This window comes from Notamacropus eugenii, chromosome 4 (assembly GCF_028372415.1).
Source record: "Notamacropus eugenii isolate mMacEug1 chromosome 4, mMacEug1.pri_v2, whole genome shotgun sequence".
Classification (NCBI taxonomy): domain Eukaryota; kingdom Metazoa; phylum Chordata; class Mammalia; order Diprotodontia; family Macropodidae; genus Notamacropus; species Notamacropus eugenii.
The window spans coordinates 75658114-75678673 of record NC_092875.1 but is presented as its reverse complement, the minus strand read 5'-3'; the positions used below and the strand labels follow the sequence as shown (position 1 = coordinate 75678673).

Sequence of the window (20560 nt, the reverse complement as noted above, 5' to 3'; positions counted from 1 at the left end):
GTCTATGGGATATCGTGTTCCATGGGGCAACTTTGCCAGGAGGTCAGACTTCTGTGGCCTCAATTCTTTCTTTTGGGTTGTAGCTTGAAAAAGAGTTAAATATCACAGCCCTGAGCCAAGATCTGGCTACAGTGCTTGGATGAAATTTCCTGAGGTGGCCTGAGGTAGGATAGACAGAATAGGGAAAAGGGGAGAGTTCTCAGGACTTAGAGGTAGCCTCTGTAGTGAGGAAGCAAGGATTGTGTGTTTGGCACTGAATAGAGACAGGCAGAGTCAGGAAGGTGCCTGGGGATTGCCAGAGGGGGCCTATATGAGAAGGCAAAGGGCACTGGCAAGAGGTGGCCCATGCAGGAAGCTGTTTCTCTGCTCTCAGCTCAGCAGAAAGAGCCCTTCAGTGACTTCTAGGCTAGACACAGAGTGCAGGAGAGGTTTGTACCTTGACAATTGTTCCTAGTGGCATTTGGGAATGTCTTCTCCCCAGAAGGAAGTGCATATCCAGGGTTACAGATACAGTGGTAACTTCCTGCTGTATTAACACAGTCTGCATTCAGACCACAAGAGGCACTAATGGGTGGTGCACATTCTTTGACATCTGCAACATAAGAAAAGAAAAAAAGAAATGGATCATACTTCTTTGCACATGGTCAATGTGGGAATTTGTTTTATCTAACTATAGTATGCTATTTAATACAAGGGCTTATTTTTTCATTTTCTTTTCCAAGAGTGTTGGAGGAATAGGAAAGAAATGCTTCTTGTTTGAAAAAAGAAAACAAAAATGTAGAGAAGAAAAAAAGAAAAGTTAAGCAAAGTAGAGGAAAGGGTAGGCTCAGGGACAGAGTCAACCATATAACTGAATTCTCTCTGGAAGCTTCCTGCTGGCATATAAGTACAATTAAGTCTGCTCAGACCTTTGACAGTAAAAGGGAAGAAAGACAGAGGAGGGTGACTTGAGGAGGTCAAGAGAGATTTCTGAGGATGGAGAATAACTGATGGCTAAGAAGAGACTGATGATTTGGAGGGAAAGGGTCATAGCCTAGTCTCCAGGGCCACCTCCTGAAGAGAGGAGAGGGAAAGACATTGAGGGCACCAATAATGGGGCTGTCCTGGGCAGGGAAAAGAGCCATATCTTCCCCAGAAACAGTCCAAGTGGTGAGGGAGGTCTACAAGGGCAGCCTTGATTTTTTCAGTAGAGTAGGGTGTCAGATATGCTGCTGAGATCCCATGAGGCAATGAGTTCATGACAATGAGAAGTATAAGGAGATAGGGAAAAGTTTTGAACTGCCACTTCAGAAGGGAAGAAGGTTTAGGAGTGTTACAGAGATAAAATTGTGGACAAATAACATGACTAGGCAGGTAGGATGCCCTATAATCCCTGCAACTTGAGAGGGAGGCTGATGTGCATCCCTTGAGCTCTGGAGTTCTGAGCTACAGGAAGGTTAAAGTCAATGGAGTGTCTACACTAAGTCTGGCACCAGTATAGTGAGGTCTTAGGAGGGGAAGCTGCCCAAGGATGGAAAAAGTGAGAAAACTTCCAGGCCAATAAATCAGTAGTGGGATTGGGGCCCATGAGGGGCTGATGCATTTCCATGTTGATGACATTGGGAGACCAGGGAATAATGAAAAAGAAAGGAAGGAAGGAAGGAAGGAAGGAAGGAAGGAAGGAAGGAAGGAAGGAAGGAAGGAAGGAAGGAAGGGAGGAAGAAAAGAAGGAAGGAAGGAAGGAAGGAAGGGAGGAAGGAAGGAAGGGAGGAAGAAAAGAAGGAAGGAAGGAAGGAAGGGAGGGAGGAAGGAAGGAAGGAAGGAAGGAAGGAAGGAAGGAAGGAAGGAAGGAAGGAAGGAAGGAAGGAAGAAAAAAATATAATAGAAAGAGATTTAAAAAATTGTTGTCTAGCAGGGAAGGCCCAATTAAAATCAAACAGGAATTTGTAACTGATCCAGGATCTGGCATCTCATGGTTAGAGCTGGGTGGACCACCCTGACCTCCTCCTTTTATAGATAAACAAAGGGAAACCCATAGTGAGGAAGTGACTTGTCAGTTAAGATTCCATCATTCCTTTCTCTGGAGTTGGATAGCATTTTCCATCATAAGTTTTTTGGAATTGTCTTGGATCATTGTATGCTAAGATTAGCTAAGTTACTCCATTTGATCATTGTACAATATTTCTGTTACTGGGTACAATATTTTTCTGATTCTTCTCCCTTCACTTTGCAAGGAGTGCGTTTATTCACTGCCTCTTCATCTTTGTTTGTTAGAATCTTCTCCTGCTCAGGTGAATTCTACAAACATCAGTTGAGTGCCAGTAGTATACCAGGCACTGAGGACACAAGGAAAAATTGAAACATTCCTCTCTGTCCCTAACATTCTGCTGAAATCCTCCCCGGTTCCCTCCCCTTTGCCCCACTCCAAAGGAATCTTTTTCACTGTTTAAATTTGCTCATACACACTTTTTGGCCTTTTTTTTTGTGGGGAGACCCTATCATAGTCTACTTTTATTCTCCTTATTTTTGTCATAACCTTACTGTTCAACTGTAAGTTCCTTCAGGCAAGGGTTAGTAGTAGAGATTCTTTGAATCTCCCCAATCCATAACTTTTCAAAAGAGTTTGACCTGACTGTCCATATGGGAAAGACCAAGTGGATGATGAACACCTATTACCCACATTATGACTTGCAGTGGGATGGAGAAACTAAAGAGCATACTCATCACTGTATACATATTGGAAATGGGCAGTAAAGTTAGGAAGTGAATTGGGCTCAAACTTCAGTAGAGGAGGTTATCAGGCTGGAGTTCAAGAAATTGTCAATGTCCTCTAATGACCCTAAAAAGTCAAGGTCTATATTATAATACCAATATTCGATTGGTGTTTCAGCCTGACAGTGAGACATAGTCAAGGTCCATATGAAGGGTGCTAGAGAGGCTCATGGGGGTGCTACAGAGGTCCATGTATCCTAGAACTAATGAGGAATTCCAAAGAACAGAAGGAAAACTGTCATCAGAGAAATCTATAATAGAAAAAAAGATGGTATGGGGATCTGAAGAGGGGAGAGAAGTCACGGGGAACTGTACAAGAACTGAGTCAGAGTTATAGAAGGATAATGGAGGAAGGTTCTTTGGGTGGAATCCCTGTGGCACAGGGAAATCAGACAACCAGGATAACAGCCCCCATTTCTGTGGCACCTTAAGGTTACAAAGTCTTTCTTTACTGCATCCTTTGGAGATGACTAGAATCCTATAGATGAGCCTTCTGAGCCTCAGAGAGGGTGAGTGACTTGCCCAGGGTCTAAAAGTAGGCAGGGCCAGTGAATCAGGTCTAGGGGTTCTATTCTGAAGGGATCTGTTCTTCCCACCAGACATACATGGGGCTGGTCAGTGCTCACAAGATCTCCAAGGTTTGAGGGTATTGGCTAGTATTGCCCATATTCTGTTCCCTAGAGCACTTGGTTCCAAACTTCTTCCAGTTCAAATGTTCCTGTTCTAACCCAACTCTCTGGTGAGCAGCCTAAGTTCCCACATCAATGGACCTGCCTTGTTCCTTGGTCTCTAATTTCTGCATGAAGCATCACCCCTTCCCATCCAAGGTACTTCTTGCCTAGGTCCTGATCTTTGGCTGGCTCAGTCTGTGGGCTTCTCATAGACACCCTGACAGCCTCAGTTTATCCCTGGGAGTCCCTGTGCTGCCTCCCTCTGAGGTCTATCTATGCAGCTTTTAAATTGGTGCTCTTTTGACAAAACCTGGTTCCCTTGTGCTCACTTAGCTTCTGAGAGTATGCTCACAGACTCCATTTGGCTCACAGAGTGATTTGTTCTGATATTCATTTTTGTCTCCAAAAGAAATGGAGAGGGTGCAGGGGAGTTGGGGAGGTGATTAGCAATCCTAGTTCATACACAACAGAAACCTGAGTGGGGCTTTTAATCCCCTGGCATTTCTTGCCCCTGTCTGCCTGCTGGGGAGTATGGGAACTGGGGTGGACAGAAGCATCCTGAGCCTTGCAACCTTGAGATGTCTCCCTTCAGTCTCCATATCACTCCCTGGCCTGGGCCTCCTGAGATAACGATCCCAGTGAATCTCATTTCCTTTGGTTTCCTTCTTTGGCTGAGATTGGCCCAAGCAGCATCATTCCCTCCTTCACCTTCCCCTTCCTCCTTTTTATTGTAAAATTCAAGAGTGGAAACCATCTAGAGGACATGTAATCCAATACCCATAATTTTCAGCTAAGAAAGCTGAGGCCCAGATTAGTATTGAGACCTAGGAAAGGTATTCAGCATCACAAATGGGATCTGAACCCCAGCCCCCGACTACAGAGTCAGTGCTGTTGCCCAGTTTCCGCACAGGTTTTCAGTAACCATGTGAAGTCCTCCACTGGCCACTTACTGTATCCAGCCTTACCTTGGCTAATTCACAAGCTCTTTGGAATTCAGTGGTTTTGTTTTCTAATTTTTCTGATATTTTCTTGTAAACAACAAAACAAAAAATGCCTACTTCCCAAGGATGCCCCACCCCCGAAACCTCCGCACTACATTCTTGATTCGTAACACATCTACGCAGCCAAGGAAAATCAAATGATGCATTGTGGGTTTCAGTTTCCTCTTCTGTCAAATGCATAGGTTGGACTAGATGTCCTCTAGGTCCCTTCCAGAGCTGCATCTATGATTCTATTGTTAACCAGTCTTCATTTTTATCTTAAGTGTCATAAGCAGATATTTCCGAGTAAGAAGAGAAGATAAGGGGAAAAGATCCTGCCCTCCTCCCCTCCTCATACACATCTCTATTTACTCTGCGTTCTGCACTGGCAGAAAATGAAGCTGTGCTAGATTCGTGCTTCTCCTCATCTCTTGAGCAGATGAGTCTTCATTTCGGATGTCATTGGGCTCAGTGACTTCTAGTAATAGCTCATATCCCCATTGTACCAGTTACTGGGCTAAGCACTTTACAAACATTTTCTCATTTGATCCTCACAAGACCTCTCAGGGCAAATGCCATTACTTCCCTCATTTTGCAGTTGAGGAAACTGAAGTGACTTGTCTAAGGTCACCTAGCTAGTTAGACCCTGAGGCTGGATATGAACTCAGAATTTCCTGATTCCCAGACCAGCAGTATCTTCACTGTGCCATCTAAATGACTTTATCCCTAATCAGACAAATATATATAAAGATTTAGAGTTGGCTCTTGTGGTGAGGAGCTAAAGGCACTGAAAAGAGAGAGCCCGAGTCAGGGAGGGGCCTGGGGAAGGTCAAAGGGGGCCCATAAGAGGAAGGCAAAGGGAACTGGCCAGAGGTGGCCCATGCAGGGAGGGGCTTCTGTGCCCTCAGCTCAGCAGAAAGAGTCCTTCAGTGACTCCCAGGCTCACCAAAGAATGTAGGGGTGCTTTGTACCTTGACAGTCATTCATAGTGGCATTTGGGAATGTCTTCTCCCCAGAAGAAAGTGCATATCCAGAGATACAGGTGCAATGGTAACTTCCTGTTGGGGTGTAAGCTCACTTTTCACGTGGACAGTCTCGGGCAGGTAAAAGTGAGGACTTCTAAAACTCAGAGTTCTCACGAGGCCCCCCAGGGAACAGCTGGGGATAGAGGCGTGAAACACGGGCTATCTTGTGTATTTCCACCTCTTCTCAGTGGGAAACTTACTGGGGAGAGCATCCCACCCTTGAGATTGGTCCGTGGTCTGAGCACACCTGTTGTTAATTAGGTAGGGGCTGAGAAAACGCACTATATTAACGTGCAAATTATGCTGCGGGAGAGCTTAAGTAGGGACAAGAAGGCCTGAAAACCCTCTTCTTGCTGTGGGGTCCCCTTTGGGGGTTCCTCCCCTCTCTTCTTGCTGCGGGGCCCTTGGAGGGAAGAGGGTCCCTCCCTCTTCCGCTCCCATCCTCTTCCTGTATGATCCTTGCCCCTTGGGAGGAGGAAGATTCCTCTCCCCTGGGGAAGAATTCGCCCTGCATATGGATATGTAACTAAGACCCTGAATAAAGCCTAACCCTTGTTTGACTCTGGAAAGTCTCTTCTCTCAGTACGTTTATCCGGTTGGCCACTGAAGACCTGGACGAAAGGTAAGAGACTCGGGTAGCTCATTGGCCTCTAAGCCGAACAACTTCCCTCTGTATTAACACAGTCGGCATTCCCACCACAAAAGATACTAATGGGTGGTGCACATTCATTAACATCTGCAACATAAGAAAAGAAAAAAAGATGAATCATCCACATTAGCACATGGACAAGGTGGAGATTTGTTCCATGTGACTACGGTGTGCTATTTGTTACTGGGGTTTTCCTTTTCTTTTTCTTTTCCAAAGGAATTAGATGAAGAGGAAGGAAATTTTTACTGGTTAGAAAAGGAAAACAAAGAGGAAGAGAAGAAAAGAAAGAAAAGTAAGGATCAGAAAGTTAGTGGAAGGGGGTGGGCTCAGGGATAGTGCCAAGCTTCATCTCCGAATTCTCTCTGGGAGCTTCCCGCTGGCATATAAGTACAGATAACTCTTCTCAGGTCTCTGACAGTAAAAGGTAGAAAAGACAGAGGAGGTAACTTGAGGAGACCAAGAGGGTTTTCTGAGGGTTGGAGAGATCTGAGGAGCCAATGGCCTAGGAGAGGCAAATGATTTGGAGGGGGAGGGTCAGGTCATGGTCTCCAGGGCCAGCTCCAGGAGAGAGGAGAGAGAAGGAGATGGAGGAATCTTTAAAGGGGCTGGCCTGGGCACGGAAAAGAGTCATGTCTTCCTCAGAAACAATAATAACATGACTTTCTTCAGCAGCTACTTACAGCTTGCCAAGGGGTCATAATTATGATTATGGATAGCATTTAGATAGTGTTTTATAGTTTACACAGCACTTTACAAATATTATCTCACTTGATCCTCACAGCACTCTGGGAATTAGGCCTTGTAATTATTCCCATTTTACAGTTTATGAAATTGATGAAGGGAGAGGTAAAGTGACTTCACCAAGGTCAGGCAGCATCTGCTACTGGATCTGCTTCTGGGTTGAATGTTCAATCCACTGTGCCCACCAGCTACCTCAGGCACAAGCTCTCTTTTCTTCATTTTCTTTAGATTTTAAAGGTTTCACAGGTGGTCTTAAAGCAATAAGGATATTGCTGTGAATAGAGAGCTGGTTTTAGAGACAGAAGACCTGGGTTTAAGTCCTGCTGCTGATGCATGTAGCCTCTGTGATCCTGGGAAAGTCATTTAACCTCTTAGTGCTCTAAGCTCTTTAAAACTGTAAGTGGGTTGGAGCAGAGAGAAGATGGCCAAGTAGAAGGACAACCTGTAAGAGCTCTCCCCCCACAGCCCATAAAATATTTGTAAAAAATGACTCTAAACAAATTCTAGAGCAGCAGAAGCCACAAAACAACAGAGTGAAAGTGACTTCCAGTCCAAGACAGCCTGGAAGACTGAGAGGAAAGGTGTATTGCACCAGGCTTGGAGTAGAGCACAGCCTAGTCTTGGCCATGGGGCCTGGCAGGACAGGACTGAAGCAGGTTTCAGGGAGCCACCAGTGGTTGTGGTTCCCAGATATCTCAACCCACAAACCCCAGAGACAGCTTCAAAGGTCAGTGAGAAAGATCTTTTACGTGGGTTAGAAGCAAGGTCTTCCTGCCCCAGTCCCAGGCAGCAGCAGCATCCATTTTTGGAGCCCTTGACCTAAAGACCCTGGGGGAATAGAGCTACTGATCTGGGTCTCAGCCTTGAGTGGCAACCCTGGGGTGAAGAGGATCACTGGTCTGGTGGAGCTGGTGGAGGGTCTGGAGAGGGAAATCTACTCCAAGATCCTGGGCAGAAAAGCTTATGATGGCTCCCAGACCAGAGCGCAGGCCAGGAGAGGAGTAAACTCCTCTCCCTTGATTTTGCCACCTTAGAGGAACTGAGAACTTACAAGTCCCCAGAGTATACCCTCCCCTTGACAAAGAATTCAAAAGTCAAGTAACTGGCTGGGAAAAGGCCAAAAAAGGGGGGAAAAATAAGATTATAGAAGATTACTTTCTTGGTGAACAGATAGTTTCTTCCGTCCTTTTGGATGAGGAAGAACAGTGCAAACCATCAGAGGAAGACATAAAAGTCAAGGCTTCTGTATTCATAACCTTCAAAATAAATATGTAATGGTCTCAGGCCATGGAAGAGCTCAAAAAGGATTTTGAAAATCAAGTAAGAGAGGCAGAGGAAAAATTGGGAAATGAAATGAGAGCAATGCAAGAAAATCATGAAAAGTGAGTCAACAGTTTGCTAAAGGAGACCCAAAAACTGCTGAAGAAAATAACACCTTTAAAAATAGACTAATTCAAATGGCAAAAGAAGTCCAAAAAGCCAATGAGGAGAAGAATGCTTTAAAAAGCAGAATTAGCCACATGGAAAAGGAGGTTCAAAAACTCACTAAAGAAAATAGTTCTTTAAAAATTACCATCACAGATCTCCAGAGAGTCACTGAAGTATTTCTCCCCACTTGTAGAAGCAAATCCATCATCACAGACGCAGTGGGTCCCATTGATACAAGTGGCAAATTGGGGACGCTGACGACAACATTGAGAAACTAGCCAGAGGAATAAAACTGACAGTCACAACTCTGGTTTCTATAATGCTTTAAGGTTTATAAAGTATATCTGTCAGAACATTCCTGTAAGGTATAAAATATAGTGATTTTTATACCCATTTTATAGATGAGGAAACTGACAGCTGCTGCTTCCATGGGAATAATCCTTGTTATATTCTTTTAGCTTTGTGTCTATACCTACATGTCTACATGGGGAGTCCCTAGCTTAGGAGTTCAGCTAACTGGCTAACCTGCCAACCTGGCAGATAAGGGGAAGGAGGCCAACAGTAACTTGTTTTTTCTCATCATTTAATTGAGATGAGGAAGAAGTACTGAGGCTACTAATGATTATTACAAAGATCACACATTTCTACCACACCTTAAAGCTTATCAAGTGCTTTCCCTACAACTCTGTGAGGTCCATGGCACAAGTATTGCCACTTCTATTTTATAGATCAGGAAACTGAGGCTCCAGCTTGCTCAGGACCACCTAGCTAGCCAGTAACAGAGCAGTGACTCAATCTCAAGTCAGGATGGCGGCATTGGCAGGGGAATATGACTCAAAGGACTTGAGTGGGTTTGTTGAGTTGTAGAGGTGACCTCTCTCTATGTTCTGCTCTCCACATCAGGCCTATCTCTTCCCTGGCTGGGTTTCCCTCAGTCTTCAGATGTGAGTGGGCTCCAAGCACACTCACCTTTGGGGTTCTGGGTTGCACCAGTTTTCAGAAGGACCAAGATACAGAAACCTGAAATAGAGAGTGGGGGATATGGGACCTTAGTGACCATCTGATCCAATCCTTTCATTTTACAGATATAGAAACCAAGACCCTGAGAAGTCCTATGATGTGCTTTGTCTAGGTCACACAATTACTTAGCAGTGCAGGGATTCAAAGCCAGGTCCTCTGACTCCAAATAAATAAAGGAATAAAGGCCCAGGTTTGTCATATCCATGCAGGCCCAGGATCATCAGCATACTGGGTTTCTTCAGCCTTGGATCTGATTGCTTCCTCTTTCAAGAGCTCATTTTCCTCATCTGTAGAAAGAATGGGCCAGGCCACCTCAGTGGTAAGGTCCATGCCAGCATGATTATAGGACCTAGATCACCCTTGTCCTGTGGGAACTCAGGAGTCATTATACCATTTGGAGTTGAAGGGATAATCTGGTTAAAACTTTGCTTTTAATAGTTTGGGCACCTGAGACTCAGAGAGAGGGAAAGGGACTTGCTCAAGGTCACACAGACTACAGGTGGCAGAGGCAGGTTTCTACTTCAGTTCTTCTGACTCCAACATAGGGCTCTTTCTGTCACAGCATACTGCCTCACTAGGGGTTATGAGTCTAATCAATCAATAAATAAACATTTAATAAGCACCTACTGTATGCCAGGAATTGTTTTAAGCACTGGGGACACAAAAAGAGATAAAAGATAGTCCTTGCCCTCAAGAAGCTTACAATTTCATATAAAATACAGTAGCCAAATCCTGTTGAAAAGATGCCTGGACTGGTAGCTGGGGGACCTGGGTTTGAAGTAAGGAGAAGTTGAAGGGGGAGAGAAAGCATTCTAGACAGCATAGTAGGGAAAAAGACACTGGAATGAGAGTCAGGATACCAGTTTTGAGTCCTGTCTTCAAAGTTTATTAGCTGGGTGACCTTGAGCAACTTGCTGCACCTCTCTGGGCTGACAGGGAGAGAAAGGGACAGCCTAAGAGACTGAATTGGGGGAGAGGATCATGGAGAAATGGAAGAGTGGAGAGCAGGCATGAGTCGTTTCCTGGCCAGAATGGAATGGCTGAGTCACTCTAGGACACTCTCAGTTTGAGCCTCTAATGGGGAATTCTGGAGCTAGATCTTCAGAGCCAGGAGGGTTGCAGCAGAGATGGAAGCCTCCAGGGTGGGAGGTGGGCAGAGAGACCTAGGGCAGAATGACATGGGGGAAAGCACTGGCTTTAAAGTCAGAGAACCTGAGTTCCAATGTCAACCCTGCTACATATTAACTGTATGACCTTGGATAAATTAGTTCTCTCCCTGGACCTCAGTTTTCTCCTTTGTAAGGTGAGACCATTGACTTCAATGATCAGTATGGACCCTTCCATCTCTAAAGCTGTTCTAAGACCACTAGGCTTTCCTGGGAAGCCTGAGCCTGTCTTCTAGCCATCAGTCTAAGACAAAAGAGCTATGGAGAATGGATTGGGATGAAGCTGGGCACCTGAGTGCTTAGATTCCATCCACAACACTGCTGTCACACACAATATAGTCCTGACCAGTTCCAGGGCTACCTCTCTCTAATCTGGCTCCTGGGGATGGCCAAATGATGGAAATCACCCAGCCCTCCTTCTGTTGTCCACTATCCCCATCCCCAGTCTGTGCACATCTGGTGAAGGCCCCAACCTGAGCCTCTCCCTTTCTCTGTTTGGTGGGGAGGATAAAGGGATAAGACCTTGGGGGAGGGGGAGGGAGGGAGGAGTGGTCATGGCAGCAGAAGCTATTTTGGGGGTGAATAGGAAAGAAAGGATAGAAATTAGTATGCCCCAGATTCTATGGCCTCCATCCCCACATCAGATCTGAATGACCTCTAGTCTCCATGTAGAAAAGGAAATGCCACAGACAGAAGCTGGGACAGGAACTGATCCTTGGTTCCCAGTCTCCCCACTCATCCCATCTGGCATACTTTTCCTTCAGTAATTCAGGAGACCTGTTGTTTACCTCCCTCACACCCATGTCTTGCTATCGGAGACTAGAGCTCCTCCTAGGCCCACTAAGGTCTCATAGATTGCTCTATCCCCATCCCCACCTCCACCTCCAGTGCCAGGGCATAAAGTATGGACCCCAGACATCATTTGGAAGACCTGCTGGGGAAAATGTTGCTTCACATGTGCGATCTCTTTCTCTGTGTGTGTGTCTCTCTCTTTTTACCTGTCTCTCTCTCTGTATCTCTCTATGTCTTTGCCTCTCTCATCTTTCTTCTGAAGATCCTAAAGCACTTTACAAATTCATATCTTCTAAGAGAGAAGCAGAATTATGTGATGGAGACAGTATCAAACTAGCAGTTGGGACATCTGAGTTCTGGCCCCAACTCTATTCCTCTCTACGTGCGTGACCTCTTCTGATCTCAGCATCACAGAAAAGCTGTTGGTAAGGGGATGCAGATGTCCTCTCTTCTGCATACCCATAATCCCTCCCAATGAGGGCGGTTAAGGCTGGTAGGTCACTTGAGTTCAGAAGTTCTGAGCTATAGTATGGTTAAAGCTGATCAGGTGTCCACATTAAATTTGGCACAAATATGGCAGCCCCCTTGGTTGTCCAAGATTAGAAAATGTATAAATTGAAGCATTTGTGCCATTTGGTAGTGAGATTGGACTATGAGTGACCATTACATTTCTAACCTGGGCAACATAGAGACAAGAGAGAAAGAAAGAAGGAAAGAAAGCCAGGAAGAAAGAGGAGGGAGGGAGGAAGGAAAGAAGGAAGAAAACTATTCTAGGTGATGCTAGTGGCAAATGATTTACCCTCTCTGGGCTTCAGAGGAAAAGAAAGAAAGAGGAAAAGAAAGAAATGAAGGAAGGAAGGAAGATAGAGAAATAAAGGAAGAAAACTATTTATCCCAGCCAATGCTAATAGCAAGGCATTTATCCTTTTTGGGCTTCAGAAAGAAAGAAAGAAAGAAAGAAAGAAAGAAAGAAAGAAAGAAAGAAAGAAAGAAAGAAAGAAAGAAAGAAAGAAAGAAAGAAAGAAAGAAAGAAAGAAAGAAAGAAAGGAAGAAAGAAAGGAAGGAAGGAAGGAAGGAAGGAAGGAAGGAAGGAAGGAAGGAAGGAAGGAAGGAAGGAAGAGAGAGAGAAAGAAAGAGAAGAAAGAAAGAGAGGAAGAAAGAAAGAAAGAGAGGAAGAAAGAAAGAGAGAGAAAAAGAAAGAGAGGAAGAAAGAAAGAAAGAGAGGAAGAAAGAAAGAGAGAAAGGAAGAAAGAAAGAGAGAAAGGAAAAAAGAGAGAGAAAGAAAGAAAGAAAAAGAAAGGAAGGAAGGAAGAAAAAAATTATTCCATCTGATGCCTGTAGCAAATTATTTATCTTCTCTGACCTTAAGTTTCCATCTCTGCAAAATGGAGATAATACTACCTATTCTGTCTACTTCGCTTGGCTGTTGAGAGGATATAATGAGTAATGCATATTGTAAAATGTAGGGGTTGGGGTACTATTGAATGGTGTCTTCCGACTCTAGCCTTCTAAGAGAGAAAGCATCCTGACCTTCCAGTCATATGTGCCAATCACATTGGCCCTCCCTCCTGGCTCTGGTCCCAGAGAGATCATAATGACCATAGTTAGTATTTTTGAAGAACTCTGAGGTTTGCAAATTGCTTTAAAGTATTTCATTTGATCCTCACAACAACCACCCTAGGGGGGTTACTATCATCCCCATTTCATTATAGAGAAATGGAGGCAAATAGAGGCTAAGCATCTTATTCTGGATTTGAACCCAGGTCTTATTCTGATTCTAGGTCTAGGGCTCTGTCTACTGAACTACCTAGTTACTTCATAGAATAGGTGAGGTGGAAGGGTCGTTAAGGGTCACATAGCACTCCAGATAAAAACTGAAAAACTGAGACCCAGAGAAGGATTTGAAGCTGGAGTCTCTGACTTGAATTCCTGAACTGGTTCTCATCTACCACACAAAACTGAGAACCCAAGTGCCACAGAGGAGAGGATATAGAGGGAAGGGGGAAGTTAGGAAGTCACAATGTGGTGAAGGTTGATGACCTGGGAAAGTGAGGGCTACACAAATAACAGCCCAAACTTCCTGTTTTCTAGGGTGTTTGACACAGGGTCACAGAGTAGGCAGGACTGGCATTTTGTCCCCATGAAGAAAGCGGGGCTCAGTGAGATGGTGACAGAGAAGAGCCAGAATTTGAGAGCAGTTTCCTCTCACTTTGTCAAGGGCTCCTTTCTCTCCATCTCATTAGCTCCAGGGATGGAGGCTGACCTCTCAGGGGTGGGATTTAGAACTGCAAGGAGTCACAAAGAGACCCTCTAGGCACAGTCTTCCCTCATTTTACAGAGGAAGAAACTGGAGCCCAGGACGGGAAAGAACTTTCCTAAGGCCACATGGCTAGTACATAGCAAGTCGGGCTTTGAATCGGGACCACTAAGCACACATTCATTAATTTTTTGTTTGCATCATGCACCTCCAGTCAGGCTGTCTGGATCAGGGGCCCTTGGACAAAACTGGGGGAATCACAATTTGACCCATAAACCTCTCTGTGCCTATTCAGGAGATATGAGATGATGAAGACAGAAAAGGGAACTCTCAGTGAATGACCTCATTCATTTAGTTGAATTATTTGAAGGAGTCAGATGGTGCAGTGAAATGAGCACTGGGCCTGGAGTCAGGAAGACTCGAGTTCAAATCTAGTTGAGTTACTAGCTGTGTGACTCTGGGCAACTCATTTCACCTCTCTCAGTCTCATTTTCCTTTAATGTAAAGTAGAGATGATAATAACAGTACCAATTTCCCAGGATAGTGAGAATAAAATGAGATGATATTTGTAAAATATTTTGTATGCTTTAAAGTGGTATATGAATGCAAGTTATTGTTATTATCACTATTACTATTTCATTTTTATTTAAATGAGAATGAAGTCAGATGGGAATAATCCAGGGTTGAGATTTGGCAACGTGTGATCTGCAATAAAAAGAGGAAACAGGACTGGTGGAGAGTTGAAATGATTCACCATGAAGTTGATATTGGGAAGGAAGGAGAGGATAAGCAAAGTATGAGTGATGACTGTTAGGAGTGATGTGAGATGGGTGGATTGGAGGTCATGGTGAGGATGAAGAGTAGGGTGAGCTGAAATAAAGCATGAGAGGAGTGAAAAGCTAAGAGAATTTGATTGACTAAAAGAAGTTTGGAATTCTTGCAACTGGAAGTGGAACATTTATGGATGATGGCAAGATCAAGGGTACAACCATCATTATGGGCAAAGGAGGAAAGTCATGGGAAATGAATAGAATAAGGAACTCAGAAGTCAAGAATAACAACAGGAATTTTGAAGTCCCTTAGAGTAAGGGTGGGAATTGGGGTAGATAGAAGTACTGAGAGCCTTTGTTTTAATTCTTCCATGAAACATGACTAATGTGAAAATGTGTTTAATAAGAATGTATGTGTAGAATCCATACAAGACTGTATGTTGTCTTGGGGACGGAAGGGGAGAAAATTTAAAACTTATGGAAATGATTGTTGAAAATGGAAAACAAATAAACTAATTATAAAAAAAGAGAAATGCTGTAAACCAAGTATTTAAGGGTAAGGGTCAGTAGATAAAGTCCTAAGGGTCAGTAGATAAACAACTATCAGCATATGGATTGGGTGATAAATTTGGATTGTATGAACCTCAAAGGAGGAGAGGTTGCTGAATGATGATGTAATGTGGGAGAGTTTGAAAATAGCAGTGGGGAGCAAAGATTACTTCAACTCCCTCACCATGACAAATGAATCAAGGGATATGAGCAAAAGTGCAGCTAACACTGCACCAATGAGGGGGTGGCCAAGGGTTGAAGGAAATCTGAGTTCAAATTCTGGCTCTACCTCTTACTCTATGGTCCCATGTTAACTCTCTGAGTTTCAGTCTCCTCTGTAAAATGAAGGAGTTGGACTAGATAATCTCTGTGGTCACCTGAACTTCAAAAATTCTGGTTCAGAAATTTGTTTCACAAGATAGTAGGATTTAAAGGTAGGAAGGATGTTAGATATCATGGGATCCATGCACCTAATTTTATTTATGAGGAAACTGAATTTCAGAGAAGCAGAGTGATCTACCAATGAAGGTTGTGCAGGTTTTAATCAGGAAAGATAGAATTCAAATCCAAATTCTCTTATTCTAAATCCAGTTTTCCAGCTTTAAAATTTATGTCTTTGATTCTCATTTAAATTAAGTTTGGTATTTTAGAAATCCTTATAATCCCATCCCTTAATAGTCAAGTTTCTTTTTCCCCCACCACTTAATAGTATTTTATTTTTTCCAGTTATATGTAAAGATAATTTTCAATGTCCACTTTTATAAGATTTTGAGTTCCAAATTTGTTTCTTCCTACACCCAAGATGGCATGTAGTCTGATAAAGGCTATACGTATGCAATCATATTAAACATATTTTCACATTAGTTCTGTTGTCAAAGAAGAATCAGAACAAAAGGGAAAAACCACAAAAGAAAAAAGAGAAAAGAGTGTGCTTCCATCTGCATTCAGACCCCATAGCTGTTTCTTTAGATGTGAACAGCACTTTGCATCATAAGATTTTTGGAATTGTCTTAGGTTCAGCAAAGTCAGTCATCGAACACTGTGGCTGTTGCTGTATACAGTGTTCTCCTGGTTCTGCTCACTTCACTCAGCATCCATTCGTATAAGACTTTCCAGGTTTTTCTGAAATCTATCTGCTAATAATCAAGTTTCTATACAAGATAATGGGAGAACAGGGATCTCTTTTATGGAATGCTGTGATCTCTAGAAAATTCCAAACTCACATTTTACTCAACTGCTTCAAGCTCTTCTTCTATCAAATTCTTGTGCATGCAAGCTTGTATGTGTGCATGAGTGTACGTATGTATGCATTTGTGTGCTACTAAAACATGCTACACAAACTGTTTTTTCTCTTTCCTCCCTGTCCCTTCTCCCCTCTTGCAAAGTAGCTAAAGCAGAGAATTATTCAAAAGTAAGGGATCTGAATCAAATGAAAGATGGCAAAGACAGAAAATTCTCAAACTCGTTACTCCCTCCCCTCCAAGTTAAACATTGATTGTGATCATCACATGTCCCTCTTTACTTACCTGGAAGAAATACTGGGCATCTAATTCTCATGATATTAAGCAATTATATCCAGCAGATTAGCCACTTGGAAAATCTTTCTCCTGTGCTTGATGTCAGGTCTTTTAAATCTCACAGAATTTGATGTCTTCTGAAACAGCTGGTTTAGAAATGAGGAGCAAGAAATGTAGCTGAATGGATGAATTTCTCTTTCCTTTATTTAATAAGCAATTTTGTAATCACTAGTGGGATGCCACAGTTTGGTTGCTGCTTCTTGATAACATATTTCTTGTATTGGTGGCTGGCCTTTTCTGAGCTTTTAAAAAAAAATCTTAGCTGAAATGACTAATGTGGAAATTTGCTTTGTTTGTTTATACATTTTAATAAGCAGTTTTATTTTTTATTTTATTTTTCTTGCCTTCTCAGCAGTTGAGGGAGGCAAAGGGAAAGAATATGGAACTGAAAATCAAACTAAATTAAATTTATAAAAAGAAAAAAACTTCTCGGCTGAGCTTTCAAATTGATACCAGATTCATGGATAGGAGGAACCATTACATCAGTCTTTTATGTAAACTGGCACTGAATTCCAAACCCTCCAGAAAGATTGAGGTTTGCATTCGAAGACATAAAACTCTATGTTGAGAGAATAAGTAAAGAAGCCAGTCTCCAGTTACCTTGTTTTTCTTCTAATTTCAGATTAAGTTGTCTATTTCCCCCCAAAACCCCTCTTTTTTAAAATTCCAGACCTGAGCATTTCTTCAAAGTAGAAGTGTGAAGATATAGTGGCTTTTTCCCGCTTTTTCTACAATTATAGATAATTATCTTGGGGTTGATCTTGCCATGGTTTTCCTGTCCTCTAAGATAATGAAGGAAGGAAGGGAAGGAAAATTTGTTTTCACAGGAAAAATTGAAATCATACTCCTTAGCAAGAATTCAAACAGTGGCATTTCCTAAAATACATGCATGCATCAGCCTAAGTTCTATGAATCAGTGATGTTGCTGTTGTGACATGGGTGGACTTGGGTTGAAGGGCCTTTCTCTAGTGGCTCAATCTTTATCTAAAAGCACCAGGAAAGGAAACTCACTGATGTGTTCTGTTGCCTACAAATGTGCTTTTCTAGCAATTATTAAAAGTTGATTTCCTGCTAAGTGTCATATTAATGAATTTCCTGAGTTCCCCTTGTATCCATGTACACTTTATTATTCATGTGATTTTTGTCAGAAAAATCTTGTTTTAGTGTAAGATCATGGGATGACCCTGTGAAGCAGGTAGCCAAAGCACTGTTATTCTGGCCTCCTGCTTGAATTTCTAATTGATTTTTGCTAACTAGATACTGATCTCTATCTCCATAATGCTAAAGGACCCAAAATGCTGATCAGATCCATGTCCTCTCAGTCTGGTGCTCTGGGGTAAACTCTAGTTTCTTATTCTACTTGTAGTCTTGCACAAGAAACCATAACTCTTTCAAAGTAAGGTCAACCGCCATGAGCATTCAGGGTTGTGTATAAAAAGCTTTTTAAGCCTTAAAGTGGTAGAGAAAGGTAAGTTGTTATATAGTTTATGGAGTGTCTGCCTTCACATTTATAATCCCATTTAGTCCTCATGATGACCCTGTGAAGTAGGTAGCCAAAGCACTTATTTCCACTTTATGGATGAGAAAATCAGAAGTCACTTGTCCAAGCTCACATGACTAGCAAGTGTTATTTGAAACTAGAGTCTTTCTGACTCCAAATCTAATGTAATTTCCTCTCCCCATCATGTGATCTCTCCAACGTCAAATGACAATAAAATTAAGTTGATTTAGATCATATATTTCCAGTTTTATGGAAGCCATAAGGGCAGCAGAAGAGAAGTGTTGTCAACTATACACAGTATAATTTGTGTTATGTCATCACATCAGAAGGAGAAAGACATTAGCTGTGACACATTGTAACTGAAAATGAAGACGTTACAGATGAGGTAACAAATGAGCCAATTCACAAACCTCATGGTTTCGGAGAGGACTACAAAAGAAAGGGGCCAACTAGGTAAAGAGCCTTCTAGGAAATACTTGTGCTTTTATCCCACCCTCTCTCAGCCTCCCCATGCCAATGATGGTCAAGACACAGCCAAGGAAGAACAGATCCCCCTTCCCAGCCTCAGTTATACTCCCTCCTTCCCTTAACTCTGTCCCAGTCTTCTGGATCTGAACACCTCTTCCCCTGAAGTCTCTGAAATATATGCTCCATAAGAAATATTTTATTGTATCTTATATTATCATATTATGTTGGTATTGTATTTTTATTTATAGTATTGTGTTGTGTTTATGATAAACCTTACTTACAACAGCTCTTACTCATCCCATCTTGTGACATTTACTGAGACTTGGCTCCCCTCCAAATGGCACTGTTCCCCTGGCCAGCCCTGCTAGTAGCCGTACTTTCACACTCCCCATTTACTTGTCCCAGTGGGCAGTCAGAGCACTCCTTGCTTCCCATTTCCTCTTCCAGATTCTACCACCATCACTCAGCCACCTTTTCTCCTTTTAGGTTCATACAATCCAATATTATCAACCAGTCTAGATCCTGGTGGCTGCTAGCTACCAGCCCTCTGGATATTCTCTTTCCTTTCTCAATTAGTTTAGCACCATGTCTATTACACCCCTGTACAACCCAACTCCTGCCCACATACCAGGGGACATCAATATACTGGTTGATCTAACCTTAAATATCCTAACTTCCTGATTCCTTAATCTACTCAACTCCCACAAAGTTCCCTTCCACTCCTCAGCTAGGCACAAACATGGCTATGCCCTTGATCTTGTCACCATTTATAGGTGTTCCATTTTCATCTTCAAGAACTCTAAAGTTCCATTATCCTAACATTTAACCATCCTATCACTTTTTATTCTTTACTGCTCCCAAGTTTCCTTTTCATTCTCACCACAACCTCCAATCTCTCTTCCCCTCAATACTCTCCCAGACATCAGGCCCACAATAATTATACTCTCCCAACTTCCAAATTCTGATCTCTCAGTGAAGTAGCTGAACTCCTCACTAGCTTACACTTTTAAATCCCTTGCTCCTTCTCCTTTTGCCAATCATATTTTGCTAAACCCCAGTCCTGGATTCCTCCCACCATCCACTTCTTTTCTTCCTACTCATTTGCTGCTGAATGGAGCTGGAGGAAGTCACAAAACCCTATTGACTGAGTCCACAGCACATTTGTATTATCTAATGTCAACTGAGTCCTCACTGGATCAAGGCAATCCTAGCCTTCCATCATCACTGCTCTATTACTTTCACCACAGTGGCAATTCCAAGCATTAGCTTCTCTCCTCAAGTCTCCCATAGCACTGCTTCTCCCACCCTCTCATCTGAGGAACTCACATAATACTTCATCAAAAAAATGAAACTGTTCCCTAATTGACTCTTCTTATCTCCTTCCCCTCCTCATAAACCCCCAGACCCTCATTCTTCTCTGTCTCCTTCTTCAGTCTAGTCTCATATAAAGACATTGCCCTTTTCCTTGGCAAGGCCAACTCCACTCTACCCAGCCCTTAAAAAAGACCTCATTTGACCTTACCATCTCCCTCAGCTCTTGTGCCATGTTTCTCCTCTACATCTAAGTGATCCTTGAAAATGTCATATAAAACTGCTTTTACTTTCTCTCACTTTCTCCTAAACTCTCTCCAATTTGGAGTCTAACCTCATCATTCAACTGAAACTGTACTCTCCAAGTTACCAGTTACCTCTCAATGGGCAAACTGAAAAGCTTCCTCTTGGCCTCACCCTGATAACCTCTCCGTGGTATTTGACATTGACCATCTGACATTATTTATACTAGGCAAAGCATGCATATATATGAATGTACATGCAGACATGCATGCATGTATAGAACCTCCTCCTTCATTTAATATTGTTCTTCTGTTCATACAAGCTAAGATTATATTTGCTACCTCTCTACCTCCCTTGTAAGTACTTTCTTAGAAAGCTTCCCTTAGACAAAATTTGATGTTTTGAGTCTATTTTAACATTTCACCCCAGAAATGCATCACTGCATATTTCAATTTCGTATTTTTTGTTCCAGATGTATATTTTTATGAGTGTTTCCCAGTGTGGAAATTCCATCTCCCAATGGAGATGGTAGCTCATCAGTAGTTTATATTAAAGAATTGCCTGGGGTCCAAAATTGTTAAAATGATGTTCCTAATAAGTTACTGATCATGTCACTCTATCTCCCACTTAATAAGCTCCAGTAGCTCCCTATTGCCTTTGG

At 42.6% G+C, this 20560-nt stretch overlaps 1 protein-coding gene across 1 annotated transcript in view; it reads right to left on the bottom strand.

The window, feature by feature from the left end:
• LOC140502246 (adhesion G protein-coupled receptor E2-like) overlaps window positions 1–20560 on the bottom strand; it is a 53653-nt gene that overhangs the window by 11457 nt on the left and 21636 nt on the right. The window contains exons 2-4 of the mRNA XM_072606537.1: window positions 9215–9265; window positions 8391–8519; window positions 437–592 (exon numbers count right to left, since the gene is read on the bottom strand). Of these exons, the coding sequence (XP_072462638.1) occupies window positions 437–592; window positions 8391–8519; window positions 9215–9265 (336 nt within the window). The remainder of the gene's footprint in view (window positions 1–436; window positions 593–8390; window positions 8520–9214; window positions 9266–20560) is intronic.